Source organism: Gobio gobio (assembly GCF_949357685.1).
Source record: "Gobio gobio genome assembly, chromosome: 8".
Taxonomy (NCBI): domain Eukaryota; kingdom Metazoa; phylum Chordata; class Actinopteri; order Cypriniformes; family Gobionidae; genus Gobio; species Gobio gobio.
The window spans coordinates 36,999,471-37,017,524 of record NC_137114.1 but is presented as its reverse complement, the minus strand read 5'-3'; the positions used below and the strand labels follow the sequence as shown (position 1 = coordinate 37,017,524).

At 36.0% G+C, this 18,054-nt stretch overlaps 1 protein-coding gene across 1 annotated transcript in view; it reads right to left on the bottom strand.

Moving 5' to 3' along the window:
* Positions 1-18,054, bottom strand: part of prkd2 (protein kinase D2) — a 54,973-nt gene that overhangs the window by 10,231 nt on the left and 26,688 nt on the right. The window contains exons 2-14 of the mRNA XM_079823997.1: positions 15,850-15,988; positions 14,331-14,462; positions 13,957-14,153; positions 13,313-13,496; positions 10,624-10,692; positions 10,300-10,462; positions 7,648-7,759; positions 6,315-6,392; positions 5,672-5,984; positions 3,667-3,719; positions 3,481-3,553; positions 3,101-3,207; positions 2,736-2,897 (exon numbers count right to left, since the gene is read on the bottom strand). Of these exons, the coding sequence (XP_079680123.1) occupies positions 2,736-2,897; positions 3,101-3,207; positions 3,481-3,553; positions 3,667-3,719; positions 5,672-5,984; positions 6,315-6,392; positions 7,648-7,759; positions 10,300-10,462; positions 10,624-10,692; positions 13,313-13,496; positions 13,957-14,153; positions 14,331-14,462; positions 15,850-15,988 (1,782 nt within the window). The remainder of the gene's footprint in view (positions 1-2,735; positions 2,898-3,100; positions 3,208-3,480; positions 3,554-3,666; positions 3,720-5,671; positions 5,985-6,314; positions 6,393-7,647; positions 7,760-10,299; positions 10,463-10,623; positions 10,693-13,312; positions 13,497-13,956; positions 14,154-14,330; positions 14,463-15,849; positions 15,989-18,054) is intronic.

Below are 18,054 nucleotides of genomic sequence, written 5' to 3'. Positions count from 1 at the left end.
TTAATTTAAATCTTTATTTATTTATTTTTACTGGGCAACCAGGGTAGGCTATACAGCCACCATATATCCTGCCATACCCAGCTGATACAAAGTGTATGTGAATTTATATCTACACAGGAGAAAGCCCTGTCTAGGCTCTGCCCCGGGACGGGTTGTGTCAAGCCATTCGTTAATCTGATTGTTTTATGAATAAAAGATGAAATGTAGCTGCAATAAACACGTTAAGAATCCGTAGCAGCGCAGGACTATTATTCTGCTGTGCGGTACTGAGGAAGAATTTGACCTTCGGCTGACCAATCAGCAGAAAGGGGCGTATAATTCCCGCCCACGTCTAGAAATCGAATATTCAAGCCGTTTATTAATTTTCCACCTCTGAACGAAAAACGAAAAATCAAGCTGAATTCTTGTTTTTTGTTTTGTTTAAAAAACGAAAAGAAAAAAAAGAAAAAGAAGGAGCCGTTTTTTCTTTTTTTAATACCGTTTCTATAAGGAAAATCGAATGAACGCAAAAAGTACACAGACCTGATATCAGGAATTGAATTGATTTCTGAAACAAATCACCTACCCTGCCTTTAATAGTAGTTATAGTGATCATATTTGGTGCACACCAAATATTCCATGAGAATAGCACTCTAGAGAGTCCACTCAACAACTATAATAATAACGACACAAAAGGAACAATATCATTGAAATCCCTTTCAGGTGATGAACTATAAAAACATTAACAGCCAATCAGAATCCATCCTGCTTTAAAGAGCTCGAGCATTTAAAGTGGCAGATGACAAAACCACAGCATGCGCTTAGGATAAACAGAATGTTATTGTCCGTTGATTTGGATGCTGATTTAGTTATCGTTATGTTCATATTTATTTATTTATTTATTTATTTATTGGCCTTTAGAATGATTATTAGGCATTATTATTAGTTAACATCTTTGGTGTCAGGGCCGGCGTTTGCTATAGGCGAGCTAGGCGGTTGCCTAGGGCGACAAATGTGTTGGGGGCGCAGCCAGGCGCCCTCTAGTGGCGCCCTTAAACTTACTTCCCATTAAGCATAGAATTAAAACAAGCGAAATAAAACATACTGTTTATTAAACATGATCATCCTTGGGCGCCCCCTCAGCCGCACGTTTAATTACTTAACCTGATTATTAGATTGAATTGAAAGTGAATATTGTCTAGCACAGGCGTTATGTCAGGCTAGTGCTCAGCACTGGCGCGTTCTTCAAAAATGAAGCGGTCTAAACCCTCGAGTACACAGGGACGGAAAAAGAGAAAGGCAGACGATCAAAAGAAAGCCCAGTATAGAGGTAAGTCTTCTCATCTCAGCCATAAAGGTGTCAAACGAAATAAATTTACTTCGTATTATCGATATTATCAACTAATATTGGACGGCATTGGACGTTTTATTGCTGTCACTAAGCTATCACTAGCTAGCTAGTTATCTACATATTTCTACGCATTTCACTGACAATAAGGAAATCCAGACGAGACAAATTTTAATGCTGCGTCAATTTTGAAGGTGAATAGAAATGCCAGAAACAACTGTTCATCTTTTATTATTTAAGATAGGCATAGAGCTACAAGAACTTATATATTTTAATTTTGTAGTGGTAAGTACAGTGTATCCATAATAGCACTTTTGTTTGTAGAGGGTATAGTTAATCCAGTTTATGGGTCATAATTTGCTTAAGTGTCTTTACAGGTGCTTAAGAGAGTTTTTGCACAGTTTATGGAGTTAATATTTGGTAAATATCCTTGAACATTCTTTCTAGCATTTGTGTATGACCAATTTATTGCAGTTGATCCTTCAAGTCTTAACTTTCTTGATTAAGTGTTGGAGTGACTATAAAAGCATTTTTGTTTGTTCATCCATAGTTTGAGTCATAATTTGTTAAATATCCTCCAACTTTCTTTGTAGCATTTTTGTATGTGCAATTTATTAGAGTGTATCATTTAAGTCATAATTAGCTTTTTAAGTCTTGGAGTAACAATAGGAGCATTTTTGTTTATATAGTTTTTATAAATACTTAACCCATTTGTGCCCAATTTTTTCTGAATGGCATGTTCTGCATTTATTTTCCCCAGGTTTTTGTATTTTTTCTTGAAAATCGTATTTGAATCTGTGGCAACTATAGTTGCCGGTGGGCAAATATGTTGTATGCACCCCTTCAATGTCAAATATGAATAAGAGGAGAACATTTAGCATCTAACTCAAAATAACTGATTTCAACAGATCAATCTTTATTCATAATCAAATTTATTATGTTTGACTAAGTATACTAAAAACTATAGATCTGTTGTAAGATGTGTTTTGTTTGGATGATTCTAGAGACCTTCATGATTATGTTGATATATATATGTCAACAAAAAATACTTATTAGTAACATGAAAATTACCTTTCTTTGGGAGGGTTTGCCTGAGTTGTGCTCCCTGGAAGTAGGGGTAGGAAGTTGGCAGTCTCATGTGACAGGAAGGAAGTTAATATATTTTTTTTTTCTTGAAATCCTTTATTTGGTTGTCTGCTTGTGTGTCATTAAGATATAAAACATGGATAATATCTAGAAAAATACTTACAGAAGGAAAATGACAACTATACACTGGCAACTATAGTTGCCGGTGGACTTAACAATTAGAGGGGGGGGGGGGGACTCAATCTCGCCTAGGGCAACCAAAGAGCTAGAGCCGGCCCTGTTTGGTGTGAACAGCCGTTAACTCCTCAACAAAACTGCTGACCTGCGTAATGAGGAATTTGGTGAGCCTCTCAGGAAGTCGGCCTTTCTCACTTGATAAAATCATCTCAAGCATGTCACCATGAAGTTTTTCCATTACCACAAACACCTTCTCCGGGGTCTCAAACATGCACTCGAGATTCACTATACCCAAGTGTCGCAGGCTCTGAGAGAGAAAGAAAGGACAAGATATTGAGATGCGTCTGAGGGAGTCACATTGTTATTGCTTATTTGCATTCATGACCTCATGTTAGGTGTCCTCACAATAAGAGGACACACAGCATGTTTGTTATCATTCAGTCAATACAATGGCACTCATTAGCCAAGAGTGATGAGATCGCTGGTTCTCTATCGCCCCCTGCTGGTTACCTGCAGAATGGCTACTTCATTCCTCAGTTGGCTCTCCTGCTTGGTGGGGAACCGAAGTTTGTCGATTACCTTCACGGCTACATCCCGTCCAGATTTCCTGTGTTTTCCTGTGTGGGTTGGGAAAATTATAATGATTTGTATATGTTGTAAATATCCATTCTTGCATATCATTAATGATGCTAGCTAGTGCTCATACTCAGGATGAGGGATTTGAAGGACTTTTTAAATTGGATTTCAGTCTGGTATATCAAAGTTTTGTGTGCTCTTTTGACTTGGGCCAGTAGGAAAAAAGCAACCTTCCTGGCAACCATCAAGTATACCTTAGAAGCTGCACGGCAAAATCCAAATGAATAAAATCTAGTTTGCAGTCATAGACATACCTCCATACACCACGCCAAATTGTCCAGAACCCAAAACCTCATCAGCAAAGATCTGGTACACCATTCCAATGTCCTGTTGGGTACATCATCATCATTAGTATCTTAATAGTTATAATTATCATAATCATCTTTATCATCCCATTATGAGTTGTATGACACCGTTAAAGGTCAAGTTCACTCACTCACCACGTTCTCCTGAATCTGGCTGTTAGACACAGAGATGCTTACTGATGCCTGCCCTGAAAATCAAAAAGATTAATAACCAAATTAGCCTCGCTCTAAATCTCAGTATTATGCTTGTATAAGGGGCCATGGCAAATGAAAATTATGTGTGTAGAATGATAAATTAAATAGAGAAAAACTTATATGCCATGTTTTTAGAAATGCTGGTTGGTCCATACATGGTTTAGAAATCCATGTGGGTATGAAACATTTTTGAAAAAAATAGTTTAATTACATTTTACATAAGTAGTAGTAATTATCAAATAAAAAGCATAAAAAAATCCTTAAAGTGCATCTTGAAAACAAAGTATTGTACAAAACTAAAAAAAAAAAAAAAAATTTTTTAAAGATACTTTGAGTTATTTTTTCTGTACAAAAATACTTTTTAATGAGTTTTCTTTGGGTCATTCATTTGACATGAACTAACTAGGTATTTTCAAATAAGATTTTAAAATAAAAAAATTATATAAAAAATTGTTCCATTGCTTGTTTTATTTAAATAAGATAAAACTTGCTATGAATATTATATATAAGAATAAAATATATCTTAGGGTCAATAATTTAACATGAACTAACTAGGAATTTTCAATTATGATTTAAAATAAAGTAATAAATAAATAAATAAATAAAACATTTAACCATACTATTATGCAAAATTCATTTTTAGAGAATTTCAGCCTTTCATGGTTCTCAGCATGTTACAACATTACTACAATAATTATCAAAAAAACATGAAAAGCATGTTCATCATTCGATTAATGTAGTTTGTCGTATGAACTGCATTTTTCATGTATTTCTAAATAGTGCACATAGAAAATGAGCATCATATTACTGAACTATATATATATATGAAGAGTTCAGATGCAAAAGCCTCTAAAAGCCACTTCGGTCAAAAATGAGATAACGATACTGAGTGAATGCTCTCCGCATATAGTATAGGTTCATAAAATACTTTCACTTCAAACCCACTAAATCCCATCCTCAGCCCATTCAGAAGTACCGGTACTTAGGTAGAAACCTATACATAGAAGCCTGACAAAAATGCTTATTGTAAAGAAAAATGTCAGACGGATTTAGAGGCTTTTGCAGCTGAAGTCTTCATACATACATACATACATATATATATATATATTCCCCACATATCCAAATTATTTGTTTAGGTATCATACACTGATGCTGCGTCCCATTTCGCATACTATCCGTAGTAATAGTATTCGAAAATAGAATTAGTATGTCCCAAATCGTAGTATGTTGAAAAGAGTATTCAGAGTTCAAAGTGCAGATCGACCCACACTCTAACAGCTAATATTGCCCACAACCTATTGTGAGTTGATCGAGGATTCGATTATAACTACAAATGCGGATAAAAAGTGTTTTAAAAAACTACAAACATGACAGATGTGTGAGTCCGACGGTTAAGTAGAGAGGTTTAGATAAAGGGGTTTGAGGGATCAATTATCAGTATTTAACCTGACTAGAAGATCCAAATTATATTTCACCTGCAGCAGCATTGTGAACTTTTGTAATGATACGTTTGGCCATTAACTTTTAAATGCATCATTATATTTAACCTGCAAACACATGAGGGGAGTCTCTGCATTAAAGACCCACAAATGGCTGATCAATGTGCTACTTCATTTCTCTCCGATACGGTAGGAAATTAAACTGAATGTGGAGGATTTGAACTGTGATGATTGACAGGGCAGTTTAAACGGTGACACACAGGACGCACATAACTAAGCGACAGAGTCCGTTATAGATGACGAAGTAGTATGTCCCAAAGCTTGCATACTCTTCTGCTACACATTCAAAAGTACGTACTTTTTCTTCACAAAAAGACAGTACATACTTTGAGGTCGTAGTATAAGTAGGCGAATTGGGACGCAGCATGACATTCCCCTTATTGTGCACGGGAATCATGATTTTGTATGCACTATCCCTCTTTTCTTCCATAATTAGTCTCACTCACGGTGAGGGGTGTGACCTTCTGCTGGAGGGTTGTCTTGGAAGATGACTGGCATGAGGGCTTGACGTATAGCAGTCTCCCAGCCTTTGGCAAACTCTCGCCCCACCCCGCTATTGGGCGCAACGCAACTGGGGGTGATGGAGATGGGCAGGCCAGACACACTGGATGACAGGGACGGGGTGGTGTTGGGGTCCTCGCCGACAAAGTAGATCATGGTACCCGTCATAATCTCAAAGCAATGTGGGCTGGTGCCGGCAGGCATGAGAGAGAAATCACCCGCCAGGCGTACCTCCAGGATTTCTGAAAGCGGGATCTCCTGCAGAGGCGGACAAAAGAAGCAAATTACACCCTCAATCATTCAGACAATGTGCACAGAGGTTAATTTCCCAGCAGGATCTACGATAATTAATTGAAATGATACATCAAACAAGGTAATTCTACATGTATAGTCACCTCAATGACCAAATAGCTTGTGAAAACCATTCATAATGCATTATGTCATGAACCCAGAATATTCATTCTTCGCCTGTCACTGTGAATGCATAATGCGTAACGTAATGTGGCATTTCCATAAACACATTAACTCCTTCTTCATGTGCAATTTAGCTCACGGTGTTGCATAAATAGAGCATAGATAGAGATCTACCTTGTAGTATTTGTTGGTGGTGTCGTTTTGAAATAGGATGATGCATTTGCAGTCCAGGCGCCAGTAGTGTCTCTTCCTCTGTTGGAGGGTGGAGTGAGAAGTCAGAGGTCATAGGTCAACAAGGAGTTGGTGCTGGGGGTCAGCTTCACCCCAGCAGACAGGAGGAAGAAAGTGAAGGGTAAACAAAGCTGAAGAGAAAAGGAGGACGCAAGAGAAACACCAAGAGGAAAGTTAGAAAGAAAAGGCTAGAGGAGTAAAATGCTACACAGGAGGTCGAGAACAGGTCAATATTTCAATGGCTTGCCAATTTTTGCCCATTCTTTGTGGAAATACTCATCCAGAAGCACCATGAATGACATTTACGGCTATTCATTCTTACAAATCAATAACCACTCCAATAGCAAGCCTGCAGGGGATGGTCAGAATAGGCAGAATAGGCTGTGATTTAAAAGCTGAAGATTTGCTGATATTATAGTGCAAGTGTGCAGATTGATGCAGAACATAGTAAGAAATATCAATAGCGAGGTTTGGTAAGGACAGTGTAAAGGCTAGACAGAAAATAGTTTATGCAAAAATGTCTTCATTTACTCATCCTTTATCATTCCAAACCTGTAGAGCACAATTTTCTGAATATTCTTATCACCATTTGTCAAGTAATTAAAGTGATATGGACTGGGGGTTTCAAGCAAAATTAAATAAATGGATTCAAATAAATATTAAAGACTACCACAACTAGTGCCAAATTACTTAAAGTTAAATATTTAAAATGCATTATTAAACATGCATTAAGTTAGCTCATTGCCAATGTGTCGATCTCTATAGAAAGTAATGAAGTAATCCATTATTAATATAAAATGTAAAAAAATTATAATGGATAAATTACTTATCAAACAGACAAATAAATAGACAGATTTAAAACTGTTTATGTAGTTCATCTTTAAAATATCAGTTAAATGTAGTAAAAATAATACATTGATACCTACTTTTGTAAAGGCAACAAGACAAAAGCATTTGGCAAAAGAATAAAGAAAAGCGACTGATAAATATGTAAAATTATCACAGTTATGCACTGAAATATTTAGAAGTATTAAATACATCTATTATTTGTCAATTTGAGAAGCGATTTATTTATTTACAGTTTTCATGTTGAATTTAGACATTGACAATTGATTTATTTTATTTTGAAGGGCTGCAGATCTACTGTTAAAGATAAGATGTTCTTTAAAAGATCACCAATTGGGTTCCACAGAAGAAGAAAAAAAAGTCATATGGATTTGGAATGACATGAGAGTGAATAATAATTTTTTTTTCAGCCAGCAGTAAGAGGAAGTACCAGTGTGTCCTTGTTGCTGTAGTGCACCATCCAGCCTTCCTTGATGGCCGTGCTGGAGCGACGTGTGGTCTGCCTGATGGACTGCACTACTCTCATCAGAGGAATATTAGAACTGGGGAGAGACATCACAGCAGACGGTCAGGACATACATTTATGAGGTCTGTATGACAGACGTACAGTAGAGGTACATAGGCTGAATAAAGTCTATTCGTACCAAGAGAGACATAACAAAGCAGCACAAATTGCCCGTGAACAGTTTGCGAAAAGCTTATAGCTTATTGGTTGGTCAGTTGAAAAATGTACCTACAGTATAAGACAAAAAAAATGCATAGTTGCAGATCGAATTTTCCCACTAAAAAGGGAAGGGCTCCATAGAGATCCTTTATCGCATTTTAAATGTACCTTTTCTTGATTAAACATTTGTGTGTTTAAGATTTGTATAAGCCATAAAACTATTAAACTATTAAACTAGCAATTATTAAATATTAAGTGTAAATAACGATAGATGCTTTTTACACTTTCAATTATAGACGTATTAACTTTTTTTCCTGTCAGTGTTTTTGATAGTTTTCACAAAAATATAATGCCCCCCTGAATATTTTATGAATGTCTGAATGCAATGTATCAAAAGAACGAACAGAGCCTCTGCTTTTAAACAAAAAGAAACCATTTTATTCTAGCTTCACACTTGAATGTGGGTAAGTTTCATAAAAAAACTGCAACATTTTGAACAACGAAAATCAAATGTTTTTTAATAGACCACAGCATGCATAAGGAATGCTTTTATCACTTGTGTCTGCTCCTTTTTTCCTGTGTTTTGCTCCGGAGATTCTCTACTCTTTCAGAAGATGTGTAATAGCATCCCTACCGTATAACAGTGAAAACATGGAAAGCCAGAAAAATCTGTAAGACTTAAATACCTGGGTCATTTATGTAGTAGAAATGTGAAATTACTTTTGAATTTGGTGCCTTCTAGACTGAGAAAAAACAGAAAATGTTTTTTTGTCTCATGTGGGTGAAAGACAACAACTCCCAGAATGCACTTGCTTCGCTGCCCTACGAGGCCACTCCCAAAGCCATGGCCACTGGTTATCACTTGCCCACCATGACACCGCCCCCACCGTCGTTTTGAATTTCATAAAGTCATATAATCATTTCGTTCATTTAGAGAATAGACACTACAATTAAAAACCGAACGTGTCTTTTCAATAAAGTGTGAGTGAGCAGAACGAAAGTCAGGCACAAACGCAGCAGGAGTCAGACTTCATTCATCACGAGAGCGAAGAGCTGAGGTAAGCGCGGCAGTCATTCACGACGCGTGTCCAGTCTGGCGCGTTTTCATATCATGTCTATGGAAGCTTAACTTTCATAGGAATTCATTGAAAAGTTGAAACACTCACTTTGCTCCGCACCGCTCTGTTATTATTGCACGAATAGCCATACGCATTTACATTCTGTGAGTGAGATCCCTCCCCTGTGGGTGGGTTGATAACATGCGGAACTAGCTCCTGTAGTCTCTAGTCTCTTGCCAAAAAATTCTCTGATGATGCAAAAAGACGATATTTGCGTCATATGAAATAAAATGCATAATTCTCTCGTCTCAGGGGGATATAAGGGGGGAAAGTACCGTAATTTGAATAAACTACCGGGTTTCTACTGATACAAAGCTTAATGCTAATCGCTGAAGTAACCCTTTAACTACCCATTAGGCACTTTATTTCCACTTTTCAAATGTTTTCTTCATTTTTAATTAAAATTAACACCTCCGAGCTGATATGCGATGGGAAAAGAATGAGTTGGGAAAACGACAGATTCGAACTTGGGTTGGTCCACAAGCTAATGCCAGGGCCGTTCACATGCCTTGTCTGAAGTTTGTTATTTTAACTGTAAATGCACGACGAATGCCCTCACAATAGAGAGCGACGCCATTGTCGCCTTTGGTTTGGCTTGCTCAGTTGGGGACAATACATTTTTCAACTAAATATCCAAATAAATCTAATTAGTAAACTAAATTAACCATATAAACTAAATTACTGATCTAATGCCCACATTGTCACTGTATGATAATTGAAATGAGCTAGATGACATCACCGTTTTCTCCGGACTTGACTTGACATTGTGAAGAAAATAGGGTGCGACACGCTCGTTTTTTCCAGGCTCGTCTACGCCACAGCGAGATTAAAAATCCCAACTTTTTAGAATGCCGCACTGCAGGTCATATGACAAAAACCAACCAATCAGCTTCACCCTTGCCAAAACAAGATTGAAAGTTAAGCCACGATGGAAAAACAGCTGTTTTATTTCTCTTCTCCATAAATAAATGTAGTAGCAGAGCTACTGCAAGGGATTTTCGGTGCTGGAAATCCATTTATACTTTGCTGAAACTCCTTTATCGCCATGGGGAGCGCAAGCTCCCGAGCGATTTGGAAAGAAGGAGAGAGTGAAAGGCCCTATTCTCTCCACGCCACTGCTCCTGTTATCAGATGGGTTTCTTTTGTAATTTTGTCTCAACCAGACATCGGTGCGCGGAGTTAGTGTTAATAGCCTCTGCCAACAAGGTGGGCTATTTGCACTTGGTGTAAATAGACACTCCGTTTTGTTTATTAGGAACAGTTGTATGTGTCTATGTGTGTCTAAAACCTATCTAACTACCTCTGGTCTCCACTGGCTCCATCCTGGCCGCTGTCTGGGGAGAACGACCCGGGGATACTACAGGACTCGTCTGAGTCGTCCATCATAGAAGACTTATCAGTGTCAGAATACTCATTACTGTAGTCCATCGGCACCTCCGCGTCTGTGCTTGGACTTAATATATCTGAGAGAAAGACAGATGGGAAAGAGGTCAAAAAAAGTCACGTACAAGCAGCATGAAGTGACAAACAATAATTGCATGTTTGCAGAAACAACACACAAGTGCACATTTTCCAAACGTGTTAATGTCTATCATGTCAACAATGTTTCTTTCACACTCATTACCAAGAGACTCCCCCAAACAGTCATTTGGGACCTTGTATGCACATCGCTTGTGGCAGTTGAACTTGCAGTCTAAAAGAAATAAAACAAGTGTTATTTGCAAGATCAAATAATACAAAATATATTAAATATAAATATTAGCAATGGGTTTTTCAATTAACTTACTACATAATATGCAAACTTTCTATTTCTATTTCATGTAAACATTCAGGTGTAGCTAAATATGTTCGCTAACTTGTCCAAAGAAAAACATTACTTGTGTTATAGATTAAAAAATCTTTATAATTGTTTTAATTATATTGTGTTATCGTAATGTTTATATATTAACTACACTACACTACAGATTGGGGTCAGTAATATTTAAATTTTACATTTTACCAACTTAATTTTAACAATTAATAAATTATTAATTTCCGTTGAAAAAGTAAAGTATGGGATTACTCTTACTTTTTTTGTAATTTAATTTCAGTTACTTCTGATGTAATTGCGTTGAATACTGTATAGACTATAGAAGTATTCAATATAAAACAATAGTGGATTTAACATCAATATGTAACGCCCAATTTTAAAACGTATGTTTTTAATGTAACCTTCTCCCTTGAAAATACTTTGCTCAGTTCAAGAATAATGTATTGTTCATCTGATCAAGGTTAATATGGGATTTAAAAAGTAATTAGTAATGCAATATTTTTTAGAGAGAATAATTAGTACAGTAATCTGATTATACCGTTGTAATTAGCACCTAGTAATTCATTACTTTTAACTTACCAACACTGTTTATGTGAATATAAATACAGTAAAAACAGTAATATGGTAAAATATTATTACAATTTAAAACAACTGTTTTCTATTTTAATATATTTTAAAAAGTAATTTATTCCTGTGATGGTAAAGCTGAATTTTCAACATCATTCCTTCCGTCTTCAGAGTCACATGATCCTTCAGAACACTGTAAAATCCAAAAGTTGTTCTTACTAAGACTTTTTTAGTAAACTTTACTTAAAGTCCAATAATTTGTTGAACTTACTTAAAACAATTAAGTAATCTGAACTATTTGCATGCTATGCCTTCGTTACTTAGAAAACTCAAGTAAACATTGCTTGACTGGTTTGAGTACCATTTTGCCAAAGCAAAAAAACAAGCAGGCGGACGGGTGGGCGGGCAAAGTTTTTTTGAGGTGGTGCAATTTTGTATAGACTTATCACTCATTTCCTCCACTTCCTCTCACCATAATTGTGATTAGTGTTCCCTTTGGTTGGACACTTGGAACTTCATTCATATTATAGTAATTAACTTCCTATTAACGCAGCAATGCAACAAGAAACAAAGTTGTATGATTTCAAAAGAAGGGAAGTAATATATATATATATATATATACACATATAAATATATACATATAAATAAATAAATAAATATATATATATATATATATATATATATATATATATATATATATATATATATATATATATATATATATATATATATATATATATATAATATTTGTCAATTAATGATGTATAACATAACTATATTTAATGTCAAATAATGATCTTTTAACATAATTTTTGCTAATATTTATGGCATAACCTTTTAATTGAGTTGATATAATCCCTCTATTTTGTCACAATATCATTTGACCATGCTTGAGTGTGTCACACACAGACTTCAACATTCAGCATGCAAAACACAACAATGGTAACAATGTTTTTTTATTTTTTATTTTTATTTTTTTATTATTAATACGACCTTTACTATTTTACTTGATGTCATTATTCGGGTTATACTGACAAAAGACAAATAGTAAAATAAAGCTAAAAATAGTAAAACGAAGCAATTAATTTATTCATGCCACAATGCACTCTGGGAGTACACTTCCTCAGATCCCAGATATAATTAAGTTGACAAAAATTAAACGGTTTAAGTAAGAACAGCTTAATGCAATTAAGTTATGCTTACTTAATTGTTTTTAGTACCAGTAGACTATTGATAAGTAATAAATAAGTGTTGAATGGAGTTCAGTTGTTGCTTTTTGTCTTTTTTTATGTTCTTATGTTTATGTCTTATTTTTTTAAGTTCAGGTTACTTGAGAATTTTAAGGCAATCGGTTTCCTAAAATTTTCCTAGTAATGTGAGCATAACATAACTAATAATTTTGAGTTAAGTATACTTCATTAACAAGTTTTCTGTACAAATTTTGTTAAGTTTAGCCGACAAAAAAATAATACTCTGCTTTACTTGAAAATTTTAAGGCAATCGGTTTCCTCACTTTTTCTAAGTTAAGTCAACTTATTATGTTTTACAGTGAAATCTTTTGTTAAAAAAACCTACTGACCCTTTTGAACAGTGGTATAAGTAATGTAACATCAATTTTTTTTTTTTGTAGGGTTATTCTAAAAGATAATTTTAATTAAAGATTATGATTTGTTTTCTATATTTCAACTTCAATAGTTTATGTCTATGCATTTATTTATTTATTTGGTGAGTAGCCACATAATAAGCTGGATGATGTACAGCCAGCTGATCATTATAGCAAAATCAATCTCTTTACCTCGTTGGTACAATATCAACATGGGTCAATATGCAGGAAAATGAGGAATTCAATAATACATCATAACCAGATGCCATTCCTAACTGTTCTGTATTACCAATTTGTGAAGTCAGGGCGATGTATTGAGCGGGACTGTCAGACCTTTGCACTGGAGTCCCTGGCGGAAGAGTCCTCTCAGCAGTTTCTTGCAGTACTGACACACAGTGGGGCGGGTGTATGAGTGGACGGCGAATGTGTGCGGGACCTTCACTTTAGTCATGAGGATCTTGTCCAGGTGGACGGGCCGCCCAGTGTAAAAGCGCCTGGCCTCACTGGGGGTGCGGGGCTGGAGAGAGACCAACATTATTTTTACATTTCAGATTTCATATTAAATATTTATAGTGGTGTTATTAAAGTTATTTTAACAAATATATATATATATATATATATTTAATAAATTATATGTGTGTGTTCTGAAAATACAATTAAAATCAAGATGTAGCTAAAATATATTCGTTTATCATCCAAATCAATTCTATTTTTATTTTTGTAATATTTTACAACATATATTATCTGAAAACTCTGAAAAACAGCGCAACATTTTTATTAACAAATACACTTGAAATCAAGATGTGCAATTTGTAAATGTATTCGTTTAGCAGACGCTTCATCCAAAGCGATAATATTTATTTTAATTTGTGCCCTCAACAACTGCTGTTTTTATTGAAAAAACTTAGTTATAGGCCTAAATGTTTCTTGATTAAAATTTTGTATACATGAAACAAGAGTGTTTGTGTATCCTGTACCATCTGAGTGTGTGATCGTATGAGGCCGACATCCTCAGATGTCACGCTGCTGTTGATGCTGCTGAGGGACTCTGAGGTGGACAGACGCAGGGACTGACTGCTGGTGAGGGACGTGGTGGACAGACGCCGCTTCCTTGCCCCACTGCAGTTATTGGGAATGCTAAAGGCACAGCGTTTGTGGTAATTCAGTCCACAGCCTGCAGGGGGAAACAGTGAGAGGGCAAAATGTTTTACTTATGTCATGCTTATATCTCATTTAAAGTGAGCAAGTTAGGTCATGGGGAATAAGCTACATAAAATCACATGACAGCTCACAATAAATGTAGCTATGGTTGAATGAACACAAGTATGGTGAATACAAAACCAGTCCTCACCATCGCACTTGAGTCCTTGACGCACCAGGCCGAAAAGCATCTCGCCGCAGTGATCGCAGAATGCCGGTGCACGATACGAGTGCACGTTTAATGCGTGTGGCCGAATCTGGAAGTCCTCAAATGTGGCAGCAGCTGTGGAATAAGCAACAAAATCACAAACTGAGATCAAGAGACAGAGCTAATAGCCAAAATAACAATGTGCATTGTGCAGACAATGATTTCAGATTTTCAGGTAGCTAATGACTCTAATCTATTCATATGCAAATTTAGGAAATGTACATGATTCGCAACATCCTCTCAAAACATTTCTATGCTATTTATTTTTGATCTTCCACTTTGGCTCTCGGACATCAGGCTCAAAAATAACACTTGTGAGTTTCTCTGCTACCAGATACACGGTCAAAACTGGCCGAATGAGACTTTGATATGACCTGGTAAGGTCAGATCTATTCCTTCAATGCAGTAACCAAAGCTAGCGTTTAGATTTTAGCTCGTGACTTTACAGCCATTTTAACATTATAGACAAATTTACCAAAATTACTTTGTGTCATTTATATACGGTCACTACTGTATTTTTGTCTCCGAAAGGCACATTGATATTAAAAGGACGCACAAACACAATCTTGACCTGTGGATTCATGTTCAAGTGCAGTTTCCATTTGTCACAGCATAATAACATGCTATGTGTTGCTCTGTATGGGTAAATCTTACAATAAAAAACACATTTTGTGTGACTGTGGTTAAATTTCATCTTAAAATTTAATAAAGCATGCAGTAATTGGCACAAACAATTTTGTTTAGAAGTGTTATTTTAGTAGTATATATATCCTATTATACACTCTAAAAATGCTGGGTTAAAAATAACCCAAGTTGGGTTGAAAATGGACTAACCCAGCAATTGGGTTGTTTTAACCCATAATTTGTGTTGTTTTAACCCAGCGGTTGCTTAAATGTTTGCTTAAAACAATTCAATTGCTGGGTTAAAATAACCCAATCGCAGGGTTAAAATAACCCAATTGCTGGGTTAGTCCATTTTTAACCCAACTTGGGTTATTTTTAACCCAGCATTTTTTAGAGTGTAGCATTTATTCATAAATTAAATTTTAGTAGTATATATATCCTATTATAGCATTTATTCATATTTTAAATTAACTTTGATTTTCATTTTAAAATGTTAATTTTGTAATTCTTAATAGTTTTTTATCATTTTATTTCAGTTCTAGTAATTTTAGTACTATTTCCGGTTATCCTTATATTCGTATTACTGTATTATGACACCTTCATAATACAGATTATCATTTTCATAGTAAAAATTATCATTTAAATTACATTAAGTATAATCATGAGAATTAGATTCTTTCAAATTACGTTAATGTGAAATGTGGGGAAATTACAAAAAAATGTCAGCAAAAAAAATGTAAAACATTTTTTAATTCAATCATCAAATGAATGACTTCCACTAGCTTTGTTGCTGCAAATGTGAAGGCTTTTTGAGCTACTGGCTGACTGGATGACCCACCGGACAGAACAACCTCGACCAGGTCCCCCTCCTGGATATCCGACACTGCCTTGACCAGCTGCAGGATGTTATTGCTGCTGGTGTCGTGCTTGAAGAGGAGGATCTTGTCATAAATCCCATAAAAGCCACATTCAGGAAACTGGACAAAACAAAGAACGCAAGATAAATTGATTAGCCTCATTTATAGCGCATCTATACATATCAACTACAATCTACTATTGTAATATTTCTTTTTGTCCTGTTGTCAGCAACCGTTTCTGCACTTTTTTGCAGCTCATCACAACCACAACCACAACATCCTTCATAGATATTTGGCTCATGGTCAAACATGGTGAATCCAGCATTTTGGAGTCAGTGACTGGGAATGGTGGTCATGTTACTGAAGGGCCGTCTGTAAAAAGGGTGGCACTTTTGCAGGTGTACCCACCAGGGAACTCCTCTCTTATCTGTGCAAGTGTTGCATGTCGAGGGGGTGGGGTGGGGGGTGTTTTTTTTTTTTTTTGCTTCTGCCAGCTGCATTTTGAAGATTTCCTGTTGTTGCAGAGAAGAGCTTTTAATTCTTGTAGCTCTGCTGTGTTGAGAGCTGCCGAAATTCTTCTGGATGGATTTAGAGGTTTTATGTTGCTTGTGTTGTTTTAGGAGATGATTAATAAAAATGTTATTTTCCTTGAACTTTTGACAGTTCAAATTTATGTGAAATATATTCATAATATATTCATAGTGAAGAAATAAGGAGGCAGCAGGATAAATAGCCTACTATTATTCATAATTCATTATTCATACACCAGTAGTATTACTTTTTTCAGTCAGTATGTAACTAAAAATAACAGACATTTGCCAAACGTTGCATGGTTTCTTGGCTTTGCCATTAAATATTCTGGTGATCAGTTGTCCAAATATGAAAATTCTGTCATCATTTACTCATCTTATGTTGGTCCAATCCTACTCACTAAAGGCATCAAAACCAAGGCACTCAGGTTTATAAAAACCCTTGTTTTTAATGCTTAAGCCACAATAAAATAAAGTAGGAAAGTCCATCCAATGAAAGTCAAGGTCTGTAGAATAAAACTAGCCAAATGTCCAGTCAAAAATGGGGGTGGGGGGGGAGCAAGGAGATGATGACAAAAAATGTATTCATTATCTATGCCTTTAAGAGTGCATCAAAATATGTTTTGTTTTGTGTCACAATGTCAAACCTGATTATTGAAAGAGGCTGTTATTGAAGAACAGTTTTCTACAAACCTTGAATTCAACAATAACAATAGCCCATAAGCAAAACTTTGTACCTCCTTTTACATTTTTGGTCAGTGAGAGGGTGAAAAAGGTCATGTAATATTATGTTACCACTGATTTTAGGGTATAAAAACCCTTACTAACATTATAGTGGGCCTCAAACTAAAAAACGTATGACATGAACCCTTTTAGGCCCAATCCCATTTCTACCCCTTAGCCCTTCCCTTTCCCTAACCCTTTCGTTTTGCGTGTTCACGTGAAGAGGTAGGGGTGTCTCGTTTCTGTTTTGGCAGGAGTGGTAGGGGTAAGGGGAAGGGCCCTTCAAATGAAGATTTTTCAGGAGTTTCCCTCCATACACACAGAATGTGCGTAGTGATGTTGCCACTCAGGATCGCAGTCGATATTTACATCACGTATCGTCTGTAAACTCTTGCGTTACCAAGGCAACGACTGACTTGTTTATATTACATTGCAAAGAGCTCCGTTATCGCAGCACCACAGTAAAAAACAAAACCATATCCGTACCTGCTGGCTCGGATCAGCACGGAATGGATCGGTTAATAAACAAAGATGAAAAAGCGACTTCATGTGTATTATATGTTCTGTATCATTCTGTATCGTCTTAGGAAACTCTAAGGCTCATACGTTTTTGAAATGAAAACGAGCACATACACTGAACTCCAAATACAGCGCAATTTGTTAAACGTACTCGCGCCTGATTTCTGTTAGATATAGCCTACGCACTTCATTGATGTTCATACTGGTTAAATGTTACAGGGCACTAATAAAAGAAACGGGGTATGATTACGTATTATGACGTGTAATGGTATAGTAGTGATGTCCCATTTCTTAGGGGAATATATAGGTGTAGGGGTAGGGGAAAGCAAAGGGGTATAAAATAGAATTGTGATTGGGCCTAAGGAACCCTTTGATGAAGATCTTGCAGGGGGATTCCAACGCAGTGTCGCGCAG